The sequence below is a fragment of the Pteropus medius genome, unplaced genomic scaffold, assembly GCF_902729225.1.
Source record: "Pteropus medius unplaced genomic scaffold, Ma_sr-lr_union100, whole genome shotgun sequence".
Lineage (NCBI taxonomy): Eukaryota > Metazoa > Chordata > Mammalia > Chiroptera > Pteropodidae > Pteropus > Pteropus medius.
This window is the reverse complement of record NW_024351072.1, coordinates 602,968-629,867: the sequence shown is the minus strand read 5'-3', so window position 1 is coordinate 629,867 and position 26,900 is coordinate 602,968. Positions and strand designations below refer to the sequence as shown.

At 37.4% G+C, this 26,900-nt stretch overlaps 2 protein-coding genes across 2 annotated transcripts in view; one reads left to right on the top strand and one right to left on the bottom strand.

Annotated features, from left to right (window-relative positions):
* PGRMC1 (progesterone receptor membrane component 1) overlaps positions 1-5,811 on the top strand; it is an 8,236-nt gene extending 2,425 nt beyond the window's left edge. Inside the window, exons 2-3 of the mRNA XM_039842490.1 lie at positions 1,708-1,863; positions 4,511-5,811. Coding sequence (XP_039698424.1) covers positions 1,708-1,863; positions 4,511-4,614 — 260 coding nt within the window. The 3' untranslated portion in view covers positions 4,615-5,811. The remainder of the gene's footprint in view (positions 1-1,707; positions 1,864-4,510) is intronic.
* KIAA1210 (KIAA1210 ortholog) overlaps positions 1-26,900 on the bottom strand; it is a 332,344-nt gene that overhangs the window by 182,053 nt on the left and 123,391 nt on the right. The window lies entirely within an intron of this gene.

Sequence of the window (26,900 nt, the reverse complement as noted above, 5' to 3'; positions counted from 1 at the left end):
AGAAAGAGAGGTAGGGGTGGGGGGGGTAGGTAGAAAAGGGTCAAGGGGGTCAAATGTATGGTGACAGAAGGGGACTTGACTTTAGGTGGTGAACACAACACAATATACAGATGATGTCCTATAGAATTGTACACTTGAAACCTATATAATTTTATTAGCCAATGTCACCCCAATAAATTTAATTTAAAAAATGATTCATACACATATGTAAAAACTTGCTTTTTTTGCTTAATAATCTATCTAGATATCCTTTGTTACTACAAACAAATAAAACAAATAATCCTTAAAAACAAAAGAATTATTCATTTGAGCACCTATTCTACCTATGCTTGGCACTTTTGTAGGTTCTGGGACTATGGCAGTGAACAATAACAAAACAAGCATCACTGTTCATGGAGCTTACATTCTAGTAAATATTCATTTTCTCCAAAGTCTTTTAAAGCTCCCCTTAGACTGTTTAAGTATTTTGTAACCATATCTGAAATGGTGAGGTCCAAGCCAATACAATTGGGTCTCTTTTCAGGTGCTAGATGCTACCACTTCCATTCGAGGTCTACGTTTGTGAAAACTATGTGAAGTTTTCATTTTTTTTACCTTCTCTAATGGAAATAGTAGCATGTAATGATGATTAACAATAATCATTTTTCTTTGGAATCTTATTCGCATTTAAAAGATTATAAATTTCGTCTAATTTATAAAAAAAAAAAAATCCTGGTGGATTGAGGTTGCAGGTGACTAGACCATATTGAATCTTGACCCATTCTTGTACTCTGGCATAGTGGTTACCTACAAACTTTTTAATGTCAGGGTTGCTACTCAATCAACCTTTGGAAAAACACGTTAAAGTACACTGGATTTTCATTTATTTGTGCAATATTTAAATAAGTTTAAACATCTACTTTAAGTACCTACAGAATGATTCACTGCTCTCTTAGACAAAAGTTCAGTGTAATATATAATAGCATTCTAATGTTTTATATAATTATATTGGGGTATTGATTCAGACTTTATTTTCCATGAAAGTTTTAGGATTTTCAGTCTTCTTTCTCTTCAAGCCCACTAAAAAGTAACAGAGCTGATCTCTACTCTTTATTGACAGTGAAGATTATGTAACATGTGGATAGATTTCTGAACCACTGATAACTCTTAGAAAATGATTTCTCCTGCAGATGCCACATGTTACTGTTTAATACAATCATAACCAAAGATATCTATGAAATACTTTCAACTCATTAAAACACATCGGAATACACTGGAAATGTCCTCATTTACTAAAATCTTAGTGTTTATTACCTTATGAAACCATCTTTCACTGGTGTAGCCCACGTGCCCAGAACAGCCAGGCTTTGGGTTCAATGTCCTAAAGCTGAATTCTGACCTGTGGACTCATTTTATCTTGCATCGGTCCCTACCACCACCTCCTCTCACAAGATTTATGGCCTTGTAATTAGACATTTGAAAATCACTGGAAATGGATGATAATGTATAACAATTTGATTTCGTTTTTTAAAAGGTCAATAATAGGTCTAGTATCCACTACATAATGATTAGAGTATTAACACTTATGGTTTCCAAATGGAATTGGGTATCCTAAAACTACTTTCTGTGTTGATGGGTAAGGAAGCCATTTTCTATGAATGAACTACAGCAAACTTGACAGTCTGATGAAGAATTGGTCTTTGGTTTTGTTTTGTTTTGTTTTTAAAGAGGGGCCATATGGGGTCTTTGCCGGAAGAGATGCATCCCGGGGCCTCGCCACATTTTGCCTGGATAAGGAAGCTCTGAAGGATGAATACGATGACCTTTCTGACCTCACTCCTGCCCAGCAGGAGACCCTGAGTGACTGGGACTCTCAGTTCACTTGTAAGCATTTTTTTTTTTATTTGTGCCTGGATCAAATTTCAACCAGTAATGGGATTCATGGCAGTCCAATAGTTATTGCTAAACAGCCTGAAGCTTAGGAGCACTTTGATAGGATCCTGAATCTTGGACAGATCAAATTCGTGGCTTGAAGTAATTGCAGCAGTGCTGAGTCACTTGCTATCATTGCATACTAATTTTTAGCTCGTTCTCTATGAAAACTAGGGTTTGAGAGGTTTGCATAAATTCCACACTAGGATTTGATGCTTGGTATGGGGGGAAAAGAGAGCAGCCATCTTAGCTACAGAAAAGGATTTTCATAAGCCCTCACTTGTAGAACTTGCTGTTTAAAAGCATCCCACATTTCTGTTGAAGACTGGGAAACTTGTATTCTACCAAACAGTTTCTCTTTGAATCTAATTGAGCCTAACTATAGGCCTCATCTACGAATGATACGGATAATCTGCCCAGCAACAATGGTGTCTGCATTTTTTTAAAGAAAAGGAAAAAGGGAGACACTTCTTTCCTGGCTTCTGCTATGTATTGGGAGGGTCTTGGTGGGGGCGGGGGGGCGCTGGGGGGGCGAGGGGCGATGAAGTTAAGTCTAAATTTTCAGCACTGAGGAATTGGCTTTTGTCAAACCTAAGTGTTTAATTATCCCTTTAGCAACATTTCATTGCTAAGAATTTGAATAATAATCTTGCCCTACTTTGAACAGTAAAGACCATGATGATTTATTTGAAGATTTTTCATGTAAAATGTAGTTTTCTATTTGCTGTTCCCTATAATCAGTTAAATATTACTGGCTCTTTTGGCTAAATCCGACCAATTTCTTTGAAATGAATGCTGACTTCAGAGAGAGAGTTCTGGGTTAATAATTAGGCAGATATGGCTCTACTTTTAGAATTTGGAGCCCAAGCAGACTAAATATAATGTTCAAGTCTAGAGGCAAGTCTTTTTACTTGGAAAACATAATTCAGCTTTCTAATGTAGTCCCCTCATTTTTTACATCCTCAAGATGCCTTTGTAACAATAGATTCTTCTAAATGAAACCAATTAATTGTAATTTATAACTTAAAAAGCTATTTGTTAGGGTTTGCCTTCATGGGTAGAGTAAAAGGTGCAAGTCTCCCCACCCACCCAAAAACAAAACAAACACACAAACAAAACTAAAGGCTAACCCCAAATCCCGTTGTGAAATTTCAGTTACACTCTAGGCTGGTTTGGATTCCCCTTAAGGCAGGTTTCTCAGGCACCACCCAGCTTTTATTTGTCTTGCAGAAGTCCTCAGCACCCTAGGAACCTTTATAATATGTTCAGATAGGGAAGTTCCAATTGTTCCTAGCTATTATTTCACAAGAGCAGCTCTGATTACCTGGTTAGACAGGTTGGGTACTCTTAATTCCTACCATACTCAGAGGAGGCCCAGTCCCCTTGGCCTCTGACATTGAGATGATTAACCCTGCATTAGCTTGGCCACAGTGATACAGCCGTTGTGATGGTAGTTTGCTGACTCCATCCTTTCCCAAGTCTTGCATTCTAGTTCATCCTCTTAAATCTGTCTTCTCCAACATCTCCAGCATTCTCCTGCCTCTTTTACCACTTCTTTAACTACATATAGCTTTTTCCTTATGTCGGAGAAAAATTTCATTTCCTGCTATCCTCTCCACTAGATTATTATCATTTCTTCCCTTGCACTATCAACCACCTGATAAGTGATTGTTTCTTACCACTGCTTCATTTCCTCTCTGTACCTTCTTATTCTGTGGTTACAATTCCCACAATTTGAACTTTCTCAAAGGATTCCAAGAACCTGCTTCTTGCCAATACTAACTTCTCCAGTCCTTGTAGTAAATCTTCTGTCATGGTCCCCTCTTGAGTGGTTCCCTCTCCAGAGTTCCCATTTCAGTCCGTGGAATCTCCAGTCCACTTCATTAACTCATGTTTCCAGTGCTCCTTTAAATTATCTCGTATTCTTCCCTTTCTACTCCCACAAACACCCCCTTACCCCTGGCTCTTGTTCCTTCAAATGGTAGTCTACCCACCGGCCTCCTGGTCACCCTGTTCCTGTTCTCTCCTTATTGTAATCTTCCCTCAACACCAGCGATACCATTGTTGCCAAAGCACTATTTCATCATGTCATTCCTTTGTCATAAACCTTAAATGTCATTTGCCATCTATATAGGATAAGTCCAAAGTCCTCAGACTGGCTTTCCACATCCCTCATATTTCCCCACACTGCTTAGCCAACCTTCCTCTTACTCTCTTCCTGCCAATTTGGTCTCTTTATTGTTCCCCATATATCTTCAGTCTCACCTGCATGCTTTTGTATGTGGTGTTTTCATTTTCTGGAAATCCCTCCCTCCCCAAATCCTTATGCACATTTTCCAAAGCATATCCTTCCCTGAAGTATTCTGCAGCCCTTCTAACTCATGAGCCCTTGCTCTTCTAAACACTTTTTACACACAAACACAACTCATTGCACACTCATTGTCAGGCATCACTACCTGTTTTATGTTTGTCTTCTAAACAAAACCCTTAAGAAGCCCAGATTGTGTAGACTGTAGGCCTCTAATAAATAACATGAAATGCGGTAGTGATTGCCTATAACCAGGAGAGTGACCATTTGTGTTTTCTTCTCTACCTCCAGTCAAGTATCATCATGTGGGCAAACTGCTGAAGGAGGGGGAGGAGCCCACCGTGTACTCAGATGAGGAAGAACCAAAAGATGAGAATGCTCGGAAAAATGATTAAAGCATTCAATGGAAGCATATCTATTTTTGTATTTTGCAGAATCATTTGTAACATTCCAGTCTGTCTTTAAAATGTGGTAATTTCAATATTTAGAAAAGTTTTGAACTTGCTGTAAGTTTTTAAATTAACATCACTAGTGATACTGATAAAATTAATTTCTGTCTTAGAATGCATGATGTTTGTGTGTCACCAATCCCGAAAGTGAACTGCAGTGCTGTAATACAAATGTTAGTACTGTTTTTCTTCTATCGTTATTAATACAGGCTGAATTTAAATTTGTTTTTCCTGAGAGACAAGTAAGACTTCCTCCAAACAGGTAAAAATGTAAAATGTGCAAAGTCCTTCAAACACCAAGAACAAAGAATCAACTTTTAGTCATGATGTTCTCGAAAGACAGTAAATCCCTTATTTCTCAATTGACTTAGCTGCATGATTTCTGTTTTATCTACCTCTAAAGCAAATCTGCAGTGTCTCAAAGGCTTTAGTATTGATTAAAGAGAATTGTCCAGTAACGAAATGAAATCTCAAAGCTGGGCTGAGCTGGAAGAAATGCATTAGGTGTTTCTAGATGGCATCGTTGTCATCCTTCAGATATTCAGACACCCTAACAGTAATCTACAGTGAAAAATTAAAACAACGGTGAAAAATTAAAACAATCTGAACCTTCAAAAGAAAGCTTTGGGAAAAATCAGCTGGCTTGCCTAAAAAACTAAATACATGAAGAAGACTGTAGGACTATTTTCCCAATCCCCATGTTCATGGTGGGGCAATGGTTATTTTACATGATTTAACATGAGGGGCGTGTAGAACAGGTGTTTGCTCTCCTAAGAGCCTTCACACATACCCCTGAAGAATGAGGAAACAGTAGACATCACTAGCCAAGTGGTTTTTGAAGTATATTCATAAGGTAACAGTTTTCTGTTATCACAAAACTATAGCCACTCAAGAGTAGTAATTAAGTGTCTAGGTCTTTGATATTGGTCTATTGGTTAAAAATAAACTTAGCTTAAGTAGACTGTACAGTTGTATGAATTTGTAAAAGTATTATCTGAACAACTAGTGAGGTTTCAAACTTGTGATTGTAGTTGAATAGTATTTTCATTGTATTTTCTTGTGAACTGTGTCTAATGGTTTTACCTCAAATCAGAAAACAAAATGAAGTGCTTTGGTCAGTTAATAAAATGGTTTTACCCAGTATAGTGTGGTTGGGTTGTCTTATTCTTTTAAAACCTTAATCTAAAGAACCAGATTCAATGATTTTACTTTATCTTAACACTGAGTTTCACTTTTGAGTGATTTATTTTTGTATTCCAAAACAAACAAGGGGCAAAACTTCATAGAGGCCTCACACCACAAACCAAATGCCAGCCTGTCCTGCTAAGAAAATGTGAATTGAATTAATTTTTTGTGACATGTCAAATTCTGCCTCTTTAAATCAGAACTCTCTAAACTCAAAATCAGACTTCTGCCTTTGAGGTCTATACACAGCAAGGATATTAAGGGGTAATTTTACAGAAAGCTGTAAGTGCCAAGGCAGACAGTTTTTGTTGTTGTTTTTAATGTATCTGATTAGGAAAGTGTTCAAGAATCCTTAGAGCAGTAAAGTTAATTCACTTCATGTCAAGAGGAGGATATCAAATTTGCACATAGCCAGCTGTATGAACATGGATAACTCTGAATGTTGTTCTGCCCTTTTAATGGCAGTTTTCTTACGAGATGTACTCCCTGAACCAAAGAGCAGCTTTGCACATTTTGTTATTAAACCATATTGCCTGGTTTTGTTGATTTTAAATGTGCCCTTTTCCTCAACTAGATTTCATTCAATATTCAAGTTGCCTGTCTTGTGCCAAGAAGCCTGTTATGTCTGCTTGTGAAGATTAGGCTACTCCTTTTACAAAGTTAAACAGGTTTGTCTGATGCCAAGAGGAAAATGTCCAGAGCCTGGTTAAGCTTCAAACCCAAATAGCCTGATTTCCCTCTATTCAGAACTAAATCAACACTGTGTTGATTATATGTAAAAGGGTATTACTATAAGGCAGGACTTTGATCTAAAAATTTAACAAGTCCGGCTCACATATTTGTAAACCATTTTACGTAAAAGGTGCCATTCAAGATGTGGGAGGGGTTCCAACCACCATGGGCCAGTGGGGGAGGTGTCAGGTGAACAAGTTTGTTCTTGCCCTGCGGAGACACTATTTTCAGTACTAGTATTTCTGGGTCCTGAGCAGCATTTAAGTGTTTTCAGTATCTCTCCCAATCTGTGGCTTCTCTACATAATGTCACATTCACCTTACCTCAGAGGGTCAAACCTATGCAAATCTTGAGATCCAGAAAAAGCATCCATATAGCCCTTGCTGTTTCAGAAAGAACTCTGAACCAAACAAGGACCTTTTCAGCTCTCAAGTGCCCAGACTGGAATCTAAGGTACAGTCTGCCTTTGTTACATAAATAATACTTTAGAGGCAGCTTCTGTACATTTCTCGTGAATGGTCAAAGACTGATTACTGAGGCCCCTAGCTTCTCTGACTAGACTCCCCATCCCATACACACACTTGTTTTGAGACACTGTATAACTTTAACTCTTCCACCAAGGACTGAAGAGATGAGATGAGATTCCCTGGAATTTATCGGCTGGCTACTTTTCCATAGCACTGATAAAATCTTGGCTTAAAGGAGGAGAGTCCTAAGTCCCAATACCACAATTTCAATTTATCCAAAATGAAAATAAAAATTGGTTTGATTTCCGACAGTCCATTCCCATAAACTAGCATCATAAAGGGAAAAGTTGCATAACCAAGGCTCTATTCACTATGATGACTTTATTTTTAATCTATCTGAAAATTAAATATGTATTATTTCTCTAGCGCAAATGAGAAAAAGGATCAGCAACATTAGTGCAAGGCAGCATACTACAGGTAGAAACTTCCCCCACCCCCTGCCATTGTGGAATCGTCAGCATTTGAGTTAGCGTTTTAAAACAGTCTTGCAACAAGTAAAAATATATTTATTTGGTTATTTTCAAAACGACCAGTTTACATGGCTTTCTACCTGAGAAATTCAAACAAATTGAACAAAAGCATGTTGACAAATTTTGAGCTTTTAAAAACACAATCAGAAGCACATACAAGGAAAAAGATGAAAACACCTATTTAAAAAGACAAAGTTTAAAGTTCAGGCCCTTAGATAATAGCACGTAGAATAAAGATGAAAAAATAGTTTTGCCCCACTTAAATAACAGCAAAACAGAAAACAATGTTCATTAATAGAAAGTGATGACAATACTTTCAGTTCTATTTTATTCCTTATTAAGCCATTCAGTTGAACAGTACAGGATAAATTGTTCACTTCCTCCTTTAAGTCCTACACACAAAAAAAGGTTTACTCAAATCTAGAATGTGTTACCACAAGACATAAAAATCCATTGTGGTATAGAAAGTAAACATAAAACCAGCATTTTTACTTTCTTCTAGGTTGGCTTTCTTCTACAATGGTATTCAGTTACCAAACAACAACAACAAAAAGAAAAAATATATAGATAGCTGTGACTTAGCACCAGTTCTATTACACACACACACAAAAATCACATGCTGTTTTCGGCAATTTATTTTTTATGTCTGGTTACTGAGCAGCAAATTGTTTCCATGCCTAAAATCTCCACACAAAAAATTATCAAATGACGGAAAAAATTGAGTTTTTTTTTCAAAACAAGCATAGCTGCTTCCCATTACAAACCCATAACATTCTTTGTTTGAATGGCATGAAATATGAAAAAACAAGGAGGCAGGGTCTCGCTGAAGGAGAATAACAACTAGTTGCCGAAAGTTGTCTGATGAATACAAGCTGTTAGTTGCTTAAAAGGCCTCTCTGGACAACAGTACTTTGAACATTAATAATAATTGCTAGTCCTAAAGGAAAAAAGGCACTCGCCCCATGAACGATTTTTCAGATTTGACAAGCCAAACCTAGTTTTGATGGCAGAGTCATCACTGGCTTGAAAGTGGAACTGAAGACAAGAGAGCCAACGAATCATCTGTTGGTTATTATGTTAACAATAATAAACATTCTGCTATGTTATATTCATTTCTCAACTTTTGCATGTACTAGCATACTTCTATTAAGTGTAATTAGAAGAGATCAATGAAACAATGTGTGGCTCTCACTTTAGATAAGATTTTATAGTCCCTTCATATATCAGGTTGCTCGAGAGGCTGGTTATAAGCACACATTGTGCCTTGTCATTCTGGGCGACTACACTGAATGGCAATCCTACCTTGGCTCTACCAGCTGGTACTTTTCTATCAAGTTAGGACTCTATCGGAAATGAATCATGCCATATGAAAATGTTGTCTTCCACTATCTTGGGTATTAAAAACCTTTTCTTGCTGCAGGTAGTCTAATCTCATTGATGTCTTCAATTGCCAAGTCAGGTATAGCTTTCTGGGGGAAAAAAGGTCATCTATTGCCCCTGAGGCCCTAAATCCAATATAAAGCAGAATGAATGAGCCAAGCTTTCAGCGGAAGATGTATTGCATTAAGATGTCTTTACAAATCTATAAAATATCTCAATTTAAAAACATATTCAAGAAGTCCAAAACCAGTAGGTAAAAAGATAAGTTGCTTTTGTCAAGCGTTTACAAATCCTGCATACATACGACTTTCCCTAACTAGAAAACTATGAGTGTCGCCCTTGACTCTTCCTAACTCCATAGCATTATTGAGGATTGAGGAGGCACTTGTTACTGTTTAATAAAAGTCAGTTTGGGGATATTTAGTGGCTTTTCAAAACCTGATGTCACCAAACCCTGAGTGAAAGGATTACATAACCTGAATGGAATACTGTCATGTTCTCTCTTCCCAAGTGCCATTATTGGTAGCCCAGGTTCTTTCAAGATTTCCTTTTGCAGATCCCACTGGTTGCATCACTTCAATCCTGTTGCTTTTCTAGGCTGGAATGACATGGGGTTCTTCGAAAATAACTCTGCTAATGGTCCACAGTCCATATAAGTCTCAAAGGACAATCTGAGCCCCTTTTAGATTTTCTTCTTTCAAGACTGTTTCTAAAAGGACAACTCTTTGAGTACTATGAACACATAAATAAGATTAATTTCCTTCTGATGGGTGCTTATGAAACCCTCAAATGTGATGAAGAAGTCTATTATATATTCTAGCTGTTGTCTCTCTTCTTTTAGCTATAGTTATTTCTAGATGAAAGTCAGGAAAGTTTGTTGTACATGCTGTTCTGACCAAATCAAAGAACATGTAAAAAGATCCTTATTCATTCACTGTTGTCTTCTTTGAAGATAAATGATACTAAATGAGAGCTAAAGGGCCAAAGAGAGCTATCTCAACACCTGTCAATGTTAATTTGCTCCTTTGCTGGCTCCAAATTAAAGTTGCAGTTGAACTATAGAAACATCTGTTCTTGGATCAGGAAGTTTTGCAAGCACATTGTTTTACCAAGCTTTAGAAACTGGATATTTTGTATTTCCAAAGCTTGCCAACACACCTGCAGTTATTTTGACTTATGCTTTATACTTTGGCAAGAGAAGCAAAGTTTTTCATTTGACCTTGCTCAAGCTTGTAAATGTTGCTCTCTTGCTTGTCACTACATAGTTAAATTTGTTTTTAAATGTTCTTGTAAATTGTCCATTGTGAATAAGGGTGTTCCTGATCTCAGAGATGAAGATATAAAGAACCAGTACAGTTGTTTCCTGAATAGCTTCCATAGTTAATGTGCCCTTGACTATTACGTCTGATATAATAATTATCTGAAGTCAACATGAAATCTGTAGAATTTTCATGTCTTTTAAACCTTCTTGCATCCTGGTTATAGTCTGACTTCCACAGAGTCTCTCTTCTTTGGGGAAAATACCCCAAATAGAAAGCATTAGTACATTTTGATGATGTTACTGGCACACGAGAGGGCCTATAGTTCACTTTCTGGTCAAATATATTATCACTAAACCTCCTCTTTCTTGTGATGTGGTCTAATAGGTCACTGCAACCGGATTCATGGTAGTAGCCTTCATCGAAGTATTTGGAGGCTAGTATTTTCCTCTTTTCGTTGTCGCTCTTGTTTCTCATGGAAGTATTTTCACCCTCAAACCCTGAACATCTCAGTTCATATTTGGAGCTCTTGCTTGGTTTCCTAAGCTGGTATTTAGAGTATTTCTTTTCCCCTTCATGTTTCCACTTTGAATACAAGGTCTGCTGACTTGATGTAACTTCTTGATTGCAAGTGATAATTTCATCAGCATCAAGAGATCCTTTTTCTGGGGAGCGATCATATGTGGCCACAAATTTCTGTTCCTCCTCTTGGTTTACACTAAGTGTTTCACTGAAGCATTCAGAATCACTACTAATTTCCTCTAAGAAATCTGTCAACTCCAAATCTAAGTCTACCCTCTTGTTGGGTGAGGAAGCTTGACTTTCACCTGTACATATGGAATCATTGACCTGATAAGCATGGGTCTTTTCCAACAGATAGCTCTTTTCATCAGTTGTGGTCAGCTGATCATCAGCTTCACTGGCTGTGTCATTGCAATGATTTTTAAACTTCTTAGTACATTCTTTGGTATAATCCACTTTTCCTCTCTTTTGTGGTTTATGTGCAGGACGCTGAGTATAAATCTTTGTCCCGTACTCATCTTCTTGAGCCTGTTCTCTCCTTTCTAGGTTTTGCATTTGCTTCGACCTGGTTGAGGGATGCTTATCCTTTTTCAAATGGATTTGAAATCCATCTCCCCTGGCATAGACAGACTTCTGCCACTGACATGTGCTTGTTGTGTGACTTGGTTCTAAGCAGACAGAGGTATTGTTTGGAATCTGATAATAATAGTTTAATATATAATCAATAAATTCATCTGTTTCATAGATCTTCTGTTTCCTGCCACGGTCTCTCTCAGATAATCTGGAAGAATTAGATTTATTATAAGTGAGGTGATCTTCTTTCTCAAGAAATTGACCTTGAATTAATGTAATTTGCAAGGACTCCTTGTCAGACAGAAAATTGTGATTGTATCCACCGGTTAATAATTTTTCATTTATCTCATTTCTAGTTGAATATCTTTTTTGTTTTTTCTGATGGTAGTAAGAAGAGTTGCCTAAGTGAGCCCTAGTTCTTTTCTTCATTTCTTGTCTTTGGTTATTGTCTGAATTGACAACCTGATATTTTGGTATTTTCTCCTGATTTTGAAGATACTGGGTATTTAATTCTTCTTTCTTTAGAATTTCCAGTGTGTTCCTCAGACCACAATTAGCTTCAGGGCCTGCAACAGCTACTTCCTGTAGGTCAAACTGCATGGATTCCTTCAAAGAAAAGGGTTAAAAATCTCACATGAAAAACTAAACAGATTAAAAATTCCAAAGAAAATTAGGATTTCTGACATTGTTGTGAAGAGGTTTCTAATAAAGCCTAGGATAGATCCAAATAAGGAACAATATTGCACTGGGGACACAGAAGGCATAAAATCAAATGCCTCAGTCTAATATGAGTTTTTATTAGGTCTGTGCCCATCCTTATGTTAGAAGGCACTGCAGTTTACATACCTTCGAAGCATATGACCCTTTTTTTATTTGTTCAAACTGGGGATATGAAGAGGAATAAAAAATGCTCTATAGACCTCCCAGAAAATCCTAGAATAAGAAAAGACTGGTAGATGAAATGTGTGTCTACAAAGGAGTCACCTGGCTTAAAAGATAACCTGTATTTCTGTTTTTCATGCCAGCTTCTTCCTATGGATTTCAGGTAAGGGTGTCTCTGCCTGCCCTCAGTCAGAAGCAACACAGCAAGTAGAAAATGTAGTCATGACTACTGTTTTATCTGTGGTGCAATCTCCTCTGCACAACCACGGGGCAGGTGAAAGGTGCTGCCCACGGTCCCACCCTGCTAGGAGAGTTTGTACCATATTCCCACTGACACCTGGCACAAATCAGGGTATAGTGCTTACCCGCTTCCTACGATTAGAATGTGGGGACTGTATAATCAGCATAAGGTATCAATGGGGCCAAGAATTAGGCATCACACACATTTAAAGAGATAAATTCTTTAAAAGGAGTTAGATTTGGTGGTCTTTAAGGTAAACTAAAAATAGATCCAGCTAGTCTTATTATAAATGGATTTGTAATATTTTTCTGATCCTGATTGGTTATCCTCGCTAATTAAAAAAAGACTGAGACTACAAATAAACATTAAATCAACTCTATCTAATACAAATGTCATTTATTCTTTGTACAATATTAAAAAACACTAAATATGGATTTTTAAATGAGTAGTTCAGGATCCTTTCTGGCCTTTACTCTCGGACATCTGCTGAGTCTGATTATCTTGAGGAGGTCAGTAAGTGCGGGGAAAAAAAAACCTTCCAAAATTGGAACTTTCCAAACAAAACAATTGCTCCACAATGCGAGAAATTCTTCAGCAAATACTTTAAGACTAGACTAACAGGAGCTTGCTACACAAAGTTCTCTGTTCAAAGCTCTCCCTTCTCATTCAAACCTGTTGCAGATAAATGGACAAGTAAAGTTAATGGAAGACTACAAAACTAACATCCATGTCACCTATTCCTTTCCCCTGGCATTTTCTGTTACATCCATTAGGAACTTAGAAAAGAAGATACGCTAGCTACACTGCTCCAGTAAAACTGTTCTGAAGTTTAGCAACACAGACAGCAAGGGAGAGACACAACTCCTTGAGAGAATTTGGGTACCCCTTTTGTGAACCCACAACTGGGGTTATTAGAGATCGGCCTATTGAAAATAAACCCTAATGAATGCGATGTGTCTTCTATGCAGTCAGTTTTAAATATTGACTATGAAATGGGAGGGTTGTGTCTCCGAAAGGTCAGTACCTACCAAAATTGAAGAAGAAACAAATAAGAAAGAGCCTTACTGCAATTTTCCTGAGGAGCGCCCGTAGCAACCGAAAGGCCTCCACCTGCCTCTGAGCCAGCAAGAACTTTCTTTCCTCCAACTCCTCCGAAGAGTCCGGCTCTTGAGGTGCCTCAGCTTTGGCTCTGTCCCGTTTCCTTTGCCGGTGACTGTCCCTTTCCTTCAGTGCTCTCCTCCTGACGCTGGCCTTCTTCCTCTTTTCCTGGGCTTTCCTCTCCTCCTCTTTTCTTCTTCTGGACAATGATTAAAGGTCAACCTTTCAGAAGGTATTTATTAGGCATTTTCTCTCCTCCCCACTCTTTCCCCACTGCCCAGGGTGGGGTGGGGGTGACATGGACAAACAACAGGTCATTTAGGTTTCCAGGAATCTCTCACTGCTAACCCCAAAGGCTGACAAAGAGACCCTGTTGATAAGACACTGTGAAGCACCTGTCAAAGCTGAAAGACTCATAATTGAGTTTGCCAGTTAGAAGCATGCAAAGGAGATCTTATACAGAGAGCATAAGAAAAAGACTACAGAATTCAAAGGAGAGGCCTCTAGCTGCCACTTTCTCAAATCATAAGCAAGGATTACTGGGCCAGCTTTTACAGTGATGATTTCATTTTTCTTGAGATCAAAATGTTCCATGAGCTGATTTCGCATAGGCAAATAAAGGTAAGTCAAGGCACCCAAGGGTGGGAACTGGTCCTTGGTACGTATTAACACAATATACACTATCATAAAAACATACTAACTTAGAAGAATTTTTTTTTTTTATTGCTGCTTTCTGAAAATTTAAACTTTGGTTAGGCCCTTATGGAAACATGCAGAAGGGGAAAAAAGGATAATTACCTGAGTGAGGGCATAGCCAAAAGCTGGAGGATTATCTAAACTGCATGTTCGGTCTAGAAATTTGGGGGCGGGGACAGTTACATTGACTGAGCTCAACTTCTAGCCAAGTTTCACAGACATGACCTTAAGAAACTCCTATTACCTTGCTGGCCAAAAAAGTAAGAAGCACACGGGAGCGTACTCTTTATCTCCTTTTCAAATGGCTATAATTTACATGAAAGACTGGAAGAATAAACATGCAAGGGGAGGGGCCAGGAGGTAAAACTGGCTTTTAGAGCCCTGTAGTTCTAACATATTTGTGCCTTCTTGAAAAACCTTTGACAGTCCAATAGCCCTCTCCAGTCTCAAGCTTCTAAATTGGTAAACAATGATAAGCTTAAAGAAATAAACATGGGCACTCCTTAAATTCATAAAAATAACTTAGGCCAATGAGAAAAATAGTCCCAACAAATCTATGCCTTCGTGCCTATAGGTTAGTTTAAATATTGACCAGTCTATGGAAGAAAACCTTTCCTAGACCTAAAAAAGATTTTATGTGTGTGTGTGTGTGTGTGTATATATATATATATATATATATATATATATATATATATATATATATATATATTAGATTGGCAGGCTAGGTAAAATTTGGTAAATTTTAGGTAAATTGGTAAAAAAAAAAATTTAATTTGGTAGGCTAGAATTTTCACTATAAAAATTCCTAGTCCTTTTTTAAAAATCATTTCTTCTTAGACAGCCTAATCTGGCTAGTCTCATTATTTTTCATTACTTGTTCTCCCTGTCAAGGACACTTTCTTTTAAAGTCTCTTGTGTTCAATCATTTTGTCATTTTGGTTTTGTAACAGCACAGTTGAAAGGCTGCAGGTTTCCATGGAGCTCTCCAATCTGAACCAATCCCTGACCCCCTTCCCACCTCAATGTTATCTCTCGAGTCTAGCCATTCACTCAAAAGGGTAAATCCATAAATCAAAAGTAAAACACCTCTTCGTTAAAGTTGAATCTTTACCTTTTGGCCTCTTCCTCTTCTCTCTTCTTTTCCTTTTTCCTTTCTTCTTCTAGCTCTTGTAATTTTAGTCTTTCTTGATTTCTCCTCCTTATAGCTCCTTCACTGAAGTGTTTGGTTGTATCAAACATAACCTGTCCCCAAACAATTCAAATTTTCATTAGAAAAGTTTGCCAGCTGTGTTCCAGCCCAGAGAGATAAAACTAATATGGACATGGCAATTCAAAACCAAATGAATTAAAAACGTTCTCTCTGCATCCCAGTACCCATACTGTCCCACTGCTTCTTAATAACCTTCCACAGTTCTGTGAGCTCGAGAATTTTCTTTGGCAGAACCTTAAGGAGCTCACTTTACAGTCATAGGTGACATCACAATGCCATAACAGGCATAGTCTCTTACGGGAAGCTTATACAAGCTAGGAAGCGGTATATGGGTGGTCATTATAGTATTTGTTATATCTTTTGTCTGACTCAATAGCTCATATTTTTTTTTAAATGTACATTTTAATATAAGTAGCTTCACACCTAACATACACACTCGTACACAGGAAGCTACTTAGGGTGAAACTCCAAATTTATGCTAAAGACTGATTTAGAGAAAAAGGAGAGTTTAGCAGTATCTTTTCTTCTGCTGGATTAAGACTTCAAGAAGGAGATGACTAAGCATTCAGATATCAATGAAGTGACATGATTGGATAGACAGGCCAATTTTGAAAGGAAAGAATCAAAGTTTCTTGTGATTATAGTTTAGCAATTTAATTGATAGACATCCTGAAAATATAAGTTGTGATCCCAATAATAAAGAGGCAGTAAACTGTTCTACTTAGGATTTCAAACTGCACGTATTCCTCTCTCTCGACAACTTGTCAAGTAGAATAAGCACATGAGATACTTCCATAAGGGCCATGAAACATCCTTTAACACCCTCAAGTTGGGGCAGAGCCCCAGATCATAACAACCATCACTTTAAAACTGCAACTGGCAGAATGCCTGATATCAGAAGAATGTTCAATTCAGGATTATTTTTCTTCTTAAACGTCCATTTACTAATGACAACTCAAATCTTCACATTAGTTGTTGATCGGAGCCTAGTGAGATCTACGGAAATTTATTCTAGATGCTTCCTTCTAGCTTTTACTTAGGACCGACCACCTGAACAGTGGGAAATAAAAGAAACTCTGGCTACTTCTTACCTTAATGTTACATGCCAGAGCTTTCCCATCATCACCTTTAAGCATCAGCTTCATCCCTCGAAGGGACTCCATGGCTTTTATGAAGTCAGTTGACTCCTGGTACTGTACAAAGGCCTCGAAGGTCTGCAAGCCGAAGCTAAAACCCCCAAAGCTCCCACCAGTCATCGCCTCTCTGTAGGGGTCAAGCATAGGGATATCCACATTCTTGATCTTCCCAAAACTTTCAAATACCACCCGAAGGATCTCTTCACATGGCTTCTCTCCGCTGGAACCTTTAGGTGCAAACCACTTGCAGGGCAAGCCTTCAAAATATATAGAATCCAGGTTCTTATCATGGTCCTGCGCATCAGCCCCATCACTAAATGGGGCATCCTTGGGGAAGTGCTCCCACTCTCCCTGGGCATCTGTAGCCACTACTTTTAAGTCTGTTTTCAAACCATTTAGCTTGATGATCTTCCCATGTAATTTTGCCTTCAGGATCTGAATCAAATTCCGCGTTTCAGCCTCCCCCTCAAATTGGATGAAGTCCTTTGTACTCTTGGAGAGGCGAACTGTGGTGAACTGATCAGGACAAATCAGGCTTTTCAGCTGATCAAGAACTTCCCAGTTCGAAAAAGGCCTCAAAGGTTCTATACTCTCTGGGAGCAATACACTGATCATCAATTTTGCTATGGGCTTGAGGTAAAGATGCTGAGCTGCACAGAGCTCTGTTGCCTCAGAGTTATCATATACCACTGTGACCGTCATCGTAGCCTCAGGAAACCTTGGAGGACAAAAGGGAACATTTTCATACAAAAAGAGCAAAACACAGATTTGGATTTTGAAGGTGCTAGCATTTGCTGGACTTCGATCAAATTGAGAGGGGGAAATATACTTTAGATAGAATTAAGACAATAGCTTACATCTGTTTAACGTGTTTTATTTTATTTTTTTAATTTAAATTATTGGGGCTACATTGGTTAATAAAATCTAATAAGTTTCAAGTGTGCAATTCAACAATATGTCATATGTCTATTGCATTGTGTGTTCACAACCTAAGGTTAGATTTCCTTCCATCACCAAATATTTTCAAGGATAATTTCTATAGTTTGTTAAAGAGTTTTCGAAAGGTTTCAAAGAGTTTACATATACTGTGTCTGTTTCCTTAACAGTAAAATAGAAATAATAGAATTTCAGGGAAGATGAAATGAGCAGGTACATGTGAAATCCTTAGAATAGCACCTGGCACATAGGAATTTCTCGATAAACATAAGCTATAACTATTATTTATACTACTTTATCTCATTTGATTCGTGAAGCAACCTGTGAGTAGGTATTTTCATGCCTGTTTTACTGATGGAGAAATTCAGATGGATTTAGAAAAATTAAACAAGTTGCCCATACACTGAGACTCCAAGATTCCAAATCTCCAATCTATTATATAATTAATCTCAAAAGTCAAGTCCCATATAAACTTGCTGAGGTGGCACAGAAGCAGGGCGAGGGTAAAATACATGTAGTACATTCGTGGACATGCACCCAACTGATAGTTCTAACCCATGTATCCAATTTAGCATCCTTTGTTCAGGTTGGTTTCTAAATCTGACATGGACATATGTACTTTTATTCTTCCAGTTTATTAACTAACTAAATTGAACTCCGAGTTCAACTGAAAAGCAGACCATCTCTTCTAAAAGGGACAAAATGAATTTGTTCTCTACTTTGGGACTAGAAAAACCCGTAAACATGAGTGTTTGCTGGCATTTCATTTTAATAAACTCTTTTAAGCTGTCCCACAAATACTAGAAATTAGAGATTTCTGCTCCTATTTGCTGACTTGAAGTAGGACTTCCCAATAAGAGGTTTTTGTTTTGTTTTGTTTTGTTTCCTAAAAGCGAATATATTCAAAATCTACATGACCTGAGATTCTCATTAATGTCAACATTGAGATTTAGACTCAAAAATATATGGTCAGATGATGGAAATACTAACATAAAATTTACTACTAAATCTTGGTTAACATTACAGGTACATATTTCTTTAATAACTGTCCCTGAAGGACAATCTAAGTCAACCCCCTTTAGGAGACAAAGTTTATATAAACTGTTTTTTTAAAAAGCCACCAAAAGCACTATCTAAGATATTAGATTCTAGAAATCTTTATGATAGCAATAATGAACTGAGACAATATGAGCATAAACATGTTCTCTTTTTCCAAAAATGTCATCTAAATAGCAAAGTAGAGAAAAAAATCCATTAAGTTTGCTCCAACAGAAGCAAGAGTCAGCACTAAGTTCCTTTAGGAGAAAAATTAATTTGAAATTCAATTAAGATATATCAAACTCCAAAATTTATCTCTAATCAATAGGTATTTATTTATACAACCCACTTTAAAGTAATGTTTTTTTAAAAAAAAATTCTAGAAAAAGTACACACGAAATACTTAATCACTTCAAATTAATCAGGTTTGTCATATTCTCCATTATTCCAGTGATACTGCCTTTGTTTTAAACATTTTAGAATGCTTCTTTGGATTGATTTCAAAGTTTGCATTACACTCTTTTAAATAGCCTTGATGGAGGTCAATTTCAAAATTCTTTTATCATGGATTTAATATTTAGAAGTCATTAAAAATTATCTAGAATCAAGACTGTTGGATAAAATTTGTGACTACAAAGAACAAATTTCTTAATGGGCTCGTAACCTCCCTTAGAAAGAGCTTCCAAGGAAGGCTCTAATTAATTTTCTTTAATTAGTGAGTACATTGTCAGAATGGGTACAGGGCTTTGAAAGATGGCAACTTGAAAGACAACAGTTATTTCAATGTTGTGGTATAATGGTTGCTGAAATGATCTTGATTTTTCTAACCCTCCCTGTATCTACAGCCTTGGTAATGTGACTTTGAGCTATCGTTATCAAGAGATAGAGTCTATTTTTTCCCAGCCCTTTAATTTGAGCTGGGTGGTTGGGTTTTTGTTTTGGCCAATAGAATGTGACAGAAGTGACCACATGCCAGACCTAAGCCCAGGTGTCAAGTGGATCCTTACTCTCCTGGAATCCTGCCATGCCACGAGGACAAACCTGGGCTAGGCTGTTGGAAGGTGAGGGGCCACATGAAGAAGAGCCCACTTGTGACAGATGGCTCTCCTAGACCAGCCAATCCCCAGCCAACCCACCAACTCACCACTGGCACATGAAGAAGCCCAGCCAAGATAAGCTGGAGCTCTTACAGATCAGCAGGACAGTCCTGTAAACTTACAGATTTGTGAAAACTAATAAATGGTTGTTGCTTAAATCACTAACTGATGATACAAACTTCTAAATTTTAATTGGTTTCAAGATATACAATTCCACTTGATAGTTTTCACACAAATAAATAAAAATTATAAAAACTCATTCCTAGGAGAGTTTGGGGAAGAAAGAAAAAATAGGCACCTTCATATCTTACTAGAGGTAATTTAAATTAGTTACATCTTTTTCTAGAATAATTTAGCAAAACAAAGCAAGAATCATAAAAATTCTTATTCACTTTGACCATGTAACCTGCTCTAGAAACTTATCTTAGAAAAATAATTTAATATAAGAAAAAAACATGTTCAAAGCTGCTTACTGCAGTGTCATTTTAGATACATTTTTGTCAAAAGTATACGTAGGAATAAAGTTCATAAATTGAGCTATAATTTTTTTGCAAAGTGGTTTTTGCTGACTTAATCAATACAACAGCAATTCCCTCCTCCCATCAGAGATACTCCCTCTATCTTCCATCGCTATAAATGCTGATAAGCATCTGAACCCATAACCAAAGTTTGCGTGAGTAATGATTGAAGCCTGGGAGATTAGATCAGGACTTTAAGTAATGAAGAAGCAGTTGGCCAATTCAATAGTAGCTACATCATGGGCTGCAGAAGTTATTTTTTAAAACTGCTTTACTGAAACATAATTGGCATACTATAAACTACATGTTTCATAACATAATAAGGTGCACATGTATCAAGTTTTCATTTTGATGAATTTTGACATATGTATACATACTTATGAAACTACCACCACAGTCAAGATAGTGAAAATGTCCACCATCCCAAAAAGTTTTCCTCATGCCCCCTGGTAATCCTTCCCTTGCCCCCAGCAACCACTGATCTGACTGCACAATGCTTAAGTCATAGCTAATTTATCTTATAGTAAAAACAAAACAGACATTTTGGGAAAATACTCAGTTACGTCCAATACTCTTCTTTAACAGGTGCTTTTCTAAATCAGGATACTTTCTCTACCCTGAGCTTCGATGTGCCAATCCTTGAATCTAGTTAAAGCTGCATAAGGCCCCACTTTGTTCTTGAGAATAGGTCTAAAATGGTTTGTGCACCGCTCCTCATACAATCCCTGTTTTTAAACTAATTTAAACACATTTAAATAATCTAATTTAAATTAGATTAAAGACTTAAATGTAAGACCTGAAACCATAAAACTTCTAGAAGAAAACATAGGCAGGCAGTGAACTCTCTGATATTACTACTAGTAATTTCTTTTTCCTCTTTAATCGCACCCCGGCCACTTCCACCCCTGACCCAGGGTATGGTCCGTGGCTCCACCTGGGGCATGAACCCAAGGCCTTCTGCGTGTAAAGCAGACATGCTAACCACTACACTATGGAGCCACCCACTACTAGTAATTTCTTTTTGGATATATCTTCTCGGGCAAGGGAAAGAAAAGAAAAAAATAAACAAATGGGACTACATCACAGTAAAGGAAACCATCAACAAACCAAAAAGACAACTGACTGAATGGGAGAAAATACTCGCTTATAATACATTGGATAAGGAGTTAAATTAGATATATTTTTAAATAATCTATTTTAACTTAGATATATTTGTAAGTAATCCATTTTAAATTAGATATATTTTACTGGATATAGTTATGTATTTTATGTACTTTACATATATTAATTAAAATGTATCTCGCAAAACAGGTAGGATCACTGAGATCAAGTTATTAGTCTATGACTTAAAATTGATTCTTTAGTACAACCTAATTTGCCCTCTAAATTCCCTTTTAATATGTCTGTGCTTCGGTTGATGGCAATGGTAGAATTCATTAAGAATTGTCCCATCATTTTCACTAATCATTGTTATATGCATAGAGTCCTTTATTGTTGTCAACAAAGGTTTAAAAGCCTAGTATAAACCAAGCCCTGATGGTAAGGAATGCCACAGTTATGGCCTCCCTAAATTATCTAAAAGTTAAATTTTAGTAAAGTTTTTAACTATTCCTATGTTCTTTTATGTTCCACTATGACCTTGCCAATCCCCGCTACCACGTACACACATCTTTCTTCTCACCTGATTAAAAGCAACACTATTGAAATCATTTATTCTTTAATACCTTTGTAGTGGCAGATGAGAGCTCATCTAACCTTAAAAAAATTGTAGTTATTCCATAATGTTTACACAGTGTTCATTCCAGCAGTATCACATGTATATAGCTTTACCAAAGCATTTCACTCAGCATCCTCCTCGTGCCAGAAAATTTCCAGCAGATTCAGAGAATATGGCTGCTTTCCCTAGTGATCTGACTGCCTCGTTTTCCTTGCCTTTATACCTAGTAGCAAAGTTGACTGAATAACAGTAGAATAAGAGAAGGGAGAAAAGGAAACATCTTGAGATGTTCTCACAAGCCTAAAATGGTTGTTTTAACCTGCAGTGAAAATTCAATACATTCTGTAGGGTCTTCATCCAAACTTATTTCAATACCTTCTTTCACTTCAGAAGATACTAGAGAGATTCCTGCTATATCTCTGGTTTTTTAGATCAGAAATGTACTTTAAAACTTTAAAAGCACTTGACTTGTTAGCAAGGTATCCATCATTCATTCTCTCTCACTTTTTCTCACTCTCAACTATTTGCTGTCAGAGTGCTAGCAAGGACATTTGAATGAAGCACTTTTTTAAAACTGGTGAAAAAACTGGAACACCTGCACAACTCAAAATCATCTTTCAAAGTAGTTCTTTGCTGCCTTTCTTTTTTCTCCAGGCTTTTGAACCTTAAAGTTAGTAATTTTAGAAGCATTTAAGATATAAAATTATATCAACATATTTCTAGTCAGAGGGGCAGCAAAATGTATTTGAATCAAATCAGCCTAGCCAATTGCCAATTTCCTGGCTAGTACAGACTCCCAGTAACTCTTGACCAAATAGAAGTATTTTCCAGCTCTTCATTCAAGAGATTGTAGATGAACATTCATGTGTTTTGGCACATCATTAACCTGAGCAACGATTTTAAAACTGTGGCTGATCATATGCTCTGATCTTTAAAAAAAGATTTTAAATCACATCATTAAAATGAGCGGCCCTCAGTGTTTCAATAATAGCAATATAGCCAACATAGGACCCACCAAATGACTAAATTCCCAAATTAGGATGGTCATTTAGGGCTTATGGGGGCACTAAAGGCTTTGAGGACAGAAAGGAAGGGACTTTTGGGGACCTTCATTCATTCAGCCATGATAAATTTGTGACCAGGAAATATGAGTGTCCTACTGAGAGAGAATCTCTTCTACCACTGCTAAACGTAAACCTGCTCTAAGGTAGAGTTTAGTATGGGAAATTTTGATCCTGAAATGAAGAAAACCAGATTCATGTTAATTCATCTCTTTGGGCAACTTAATTTCCTGTTTTCACATCTTTATTTTAAAAAATCATACTAATGTTTCCTTTATGTGATAAAGGAAAGTGTTTCTAAGGCTAATAAAAAATAAAAATAAAAAATAAATCAACCTAAAGAAAGGTATGTGTTAGGCCTTTTTATGCAAGTGCATTTACATAACTCTGTCAGTGAGTATGGGAGTCATTCCATGATGGCAAAGGAGGGGGCAATTTTTTAAAAATATGCATAGGTCAGTCGCAGACCTATCTGACCAGCTTTTGGTCCTTTACCCTTTCTTTAGCACCAAGAACATTTTTGTTATAGAACACATCTCTCCAGATACTTCCAACCAGGAATACTGCCTTATACCTTGGATTAATTCATTGTAATGCTACTAAAGTAGACTCATTGCTTTCTCTTCTTCACATTTAAAAAAAAAAGCTATCTGATGTAAATGAATGTGGCTGAGTATCTTAGGCTTTTGCCTCACTCACTGAACAGAGCATTATTTGTGGGAAATAAAGTTGCCAATGTTTTACTGCTCTATTTTATCTTCACAATCTGAAAATTACCAAAAAATTTCCTGCCCATGAGTCGCCACCTACAGGGAAAAAGCAGCCTTTACATGGGACTGTGTTTGGCACTACTCAGCAGTTTCTGAGAGCAGTAGTATTTCCCAACAGTTTTAAAATCCCAAGGTATACTTATTTGAATACAAGTCCTGCAGAATAGGCTATTACTCAATACCTTATGGTGAATAAGTGTTTAAAGGAGGAAAGATTGGAGTAGCCACAACTCAGGTGAACTCTTCATGGTGGACCACTGTGTCGTGGTATCCTGACCAGGAATCACTGCCAGAAAGAAAGAGGTATAGAGTCAAAAGTGGATGAAATGGTTAAAAAAAACCTGTACATTTATAGTTTTCTGCATAAACAGCATGTGAGATTTACACAGTTGTAGTTATAGACCATCATGATCTGGTTTTTGCACCTATTTAATAACAATTTCAGATATTGATATAGTCAACGCATTTCTCATTTCTCATGCCTATAACAAACCTCTGTAGAAATCCTATATGAGAGAGAATTATATAGAAACTCTATAGAGTTACTACATATTTGGATATTCTCCCTTCGTGGGGATTTGCATTTCCTTTTTTTTTTTAAAGAGAATTACCCTTTCCAAAAGAGTACCACTACTACTCCATACCGCTAGTATGAGAAAGGGCATCCCTATAAAAATCTTTGTCCAAATCTTTTTTAAAATGATTTCTTCAAAATATATTATCACATCAAAGGGTAGGAATAAGTTCATATGGCTCATTAAATATTGTCAAATTGTCCTCCTGAGGATTAAGTCAATTTATCATGCCATTACAGTATTAACATGCCTGATTTCTGTGGAGCTCTGCTTACTTTAGATCATTATCATTTTTATTTCTGCTCCCTTTACTAGTGTGTAATGGCAACTTAAAGTGATTTTAATTTGCATTTAATTTTTATGTAGGCTAAAGTTCCAGCCAACCTTTACACTGATGTTCAACTGCCAGTCAATGTGTCCAAACAGAATGTGTCATTCGTATCTCAACCTATTAAGTGCAACAGAACTCTTGGGCGTCACCAGTGATTCCCATCTCCCTAACAGAGCCACTCTCCACCCAGGTGCTCGAGCTCAAAGCCAGGAGTTATTCTTCCCTTCCCCTCAGATTCAATCCTTCAGCAAGTCATTTTGACTCTACCTTTACCACACATTCCAAATCCATCTCCTTCTTCACTGCTACTCCCCAGTTCCAAGCCACCATCATCTCTAACCTGGATTACTGCAACAGCCACTCAACTAGTCTTTCTTCTTCTATCCTTGCCCCCATAGAGTCTACACTACACAATAGTCAAAACGCTTTTTGAAAAGCCTTAAGTCAGATTCTGTCACTCTTTTGTTCAAAGCCCTCTGGTGGCTTCCTGCCATGCTTTGAACAAAATTCAAACTGCTTATCCCCAAAATATGGTCCTTACCCATCTCTTTCAACCCCTACTGCCCTCGTTCTCTCCATCACAATCACATTGGCTTTTTATTGCTCCTTAAATACATCGAGTTCACTCCTCAGAGCCTTTAGCACTTGTGGTTCCCTCTGGCTGAAGTGCTCTCTTCCCCAAGATTTTCTCATGGCTGGCTCCTTCTCATTTTTCATGTGGCTCAGAGAAGCCTTCTCTGAACACTAAACAGCACTGCTCCCCACCCTGACTTGTTGTAGCATATCAACCCATTTTATTTTCACAGTAACACTAACATGATCAAATTATCACATGTATTTGTTAATGTGTTTTTTTTATCTGCACCCCCTTCACCCTCTAGTCTGCAAGTTCCATGAGGGCAAGGACTGCATGTGTCTGGTTCACCATTTTATTTTCAGAGCCTAGAAGGGACTTGATAATGCTAAATCTTATCCAAACCAGAGAATTTGCTTATCAAATACATTTAAAAGGCGTTGCTTCCATAGTGAAAATACTAATAATAGCACCTAAAGATGAGTCATGAAATGTTAGTGCAGACTTGCTTATTCTTTCAGGCTCCTAGAGCTATCAACATTAATCGGTGAATTTGGAGATCAATCAAATGTACTTACCAAGCATCTACTTGGTGTAAGACACTTTGGGGAATACAATGATGAGTCACTCTCAAAGAACTAAATCTAGAAAGAGAAATAAATTTATCTGAACTCTTTTCATCATTTTGATCCACATACTATACACAGCAACTTTTAAGCAGAAAGAAAACCTGGGTCCAAGGGAAGGATAAAGGAGATCAGCAAGGCCTGCCAGAATGTCTCTGTGGAGCCCTAGCACAGTGGACTTCGAAATCCCAGCCAAGCGGAAAGGTACCAGCTACGGATAATGCTCAGGCCCTGGCCATCAGCCCTTCCCCAATGATGCCCACTGCATCCCTGTGTGTTAAGATTATTCACACTTCACTGAGTTGATTCTACTGTATATCTGACAATTCTCTAATTACACAGTAAAACAAAGAGATAATCCTAAATTAGAATCTTTTTGAGTAGGGGCTTGTTTCCTTAGAGTAGGGCTGGGGCCTACAGGGTCAGGCAGGTTCCAGGACTTGGGGGGTTAGGTGGGCGTGGAGCACTCAGACCTCAGCTAAAGGAGTGAGCACTACAAAGCTCTGCTTCCCATAGGTAAAATACAGAACAGGCCTCTGGCAGTTCAGGAGAAGCTGGAAATCCTGATTTTTTTTTTAGATCTTTCAGTTTTTCAATGTCAACCGCTAATTCAATGGCTTTTTTTAAATTGTTTATTGGGGTAACATTGGTTAATAAAATTATATAATTTTCAAGTGTACATTATAATTTGACACCTTTATAGTATATTGTGTGTTTACCACCCAAAGTCCATTTTCCTTCAGCTCCCATATATTCGACCCCCTTTACCCATCTACCTCCTCCCTCCTCCCTCACTCCCTACCCTCTGGTAACCACTAGTCTATATAGTCCATGTCCATGAGTCTCTGTTTGTTTGTCCTGTTTATTTGTTGCTTTTAGGTTTATATCCCACATATAAGAGATATCATGTGATTTTCAACTTTTTCTGTCTGGGTTATTTAGCTAAGCATGATTATCTCGAGGTCCATCCATGTTGTCACAAATAGCAGTATTTCATCTCTTCTTATGGCTGAATAATATTCCATTGTATATATGTACCACTGCTTCTTTAGCCAATCATCTATCATAGGACACTCCG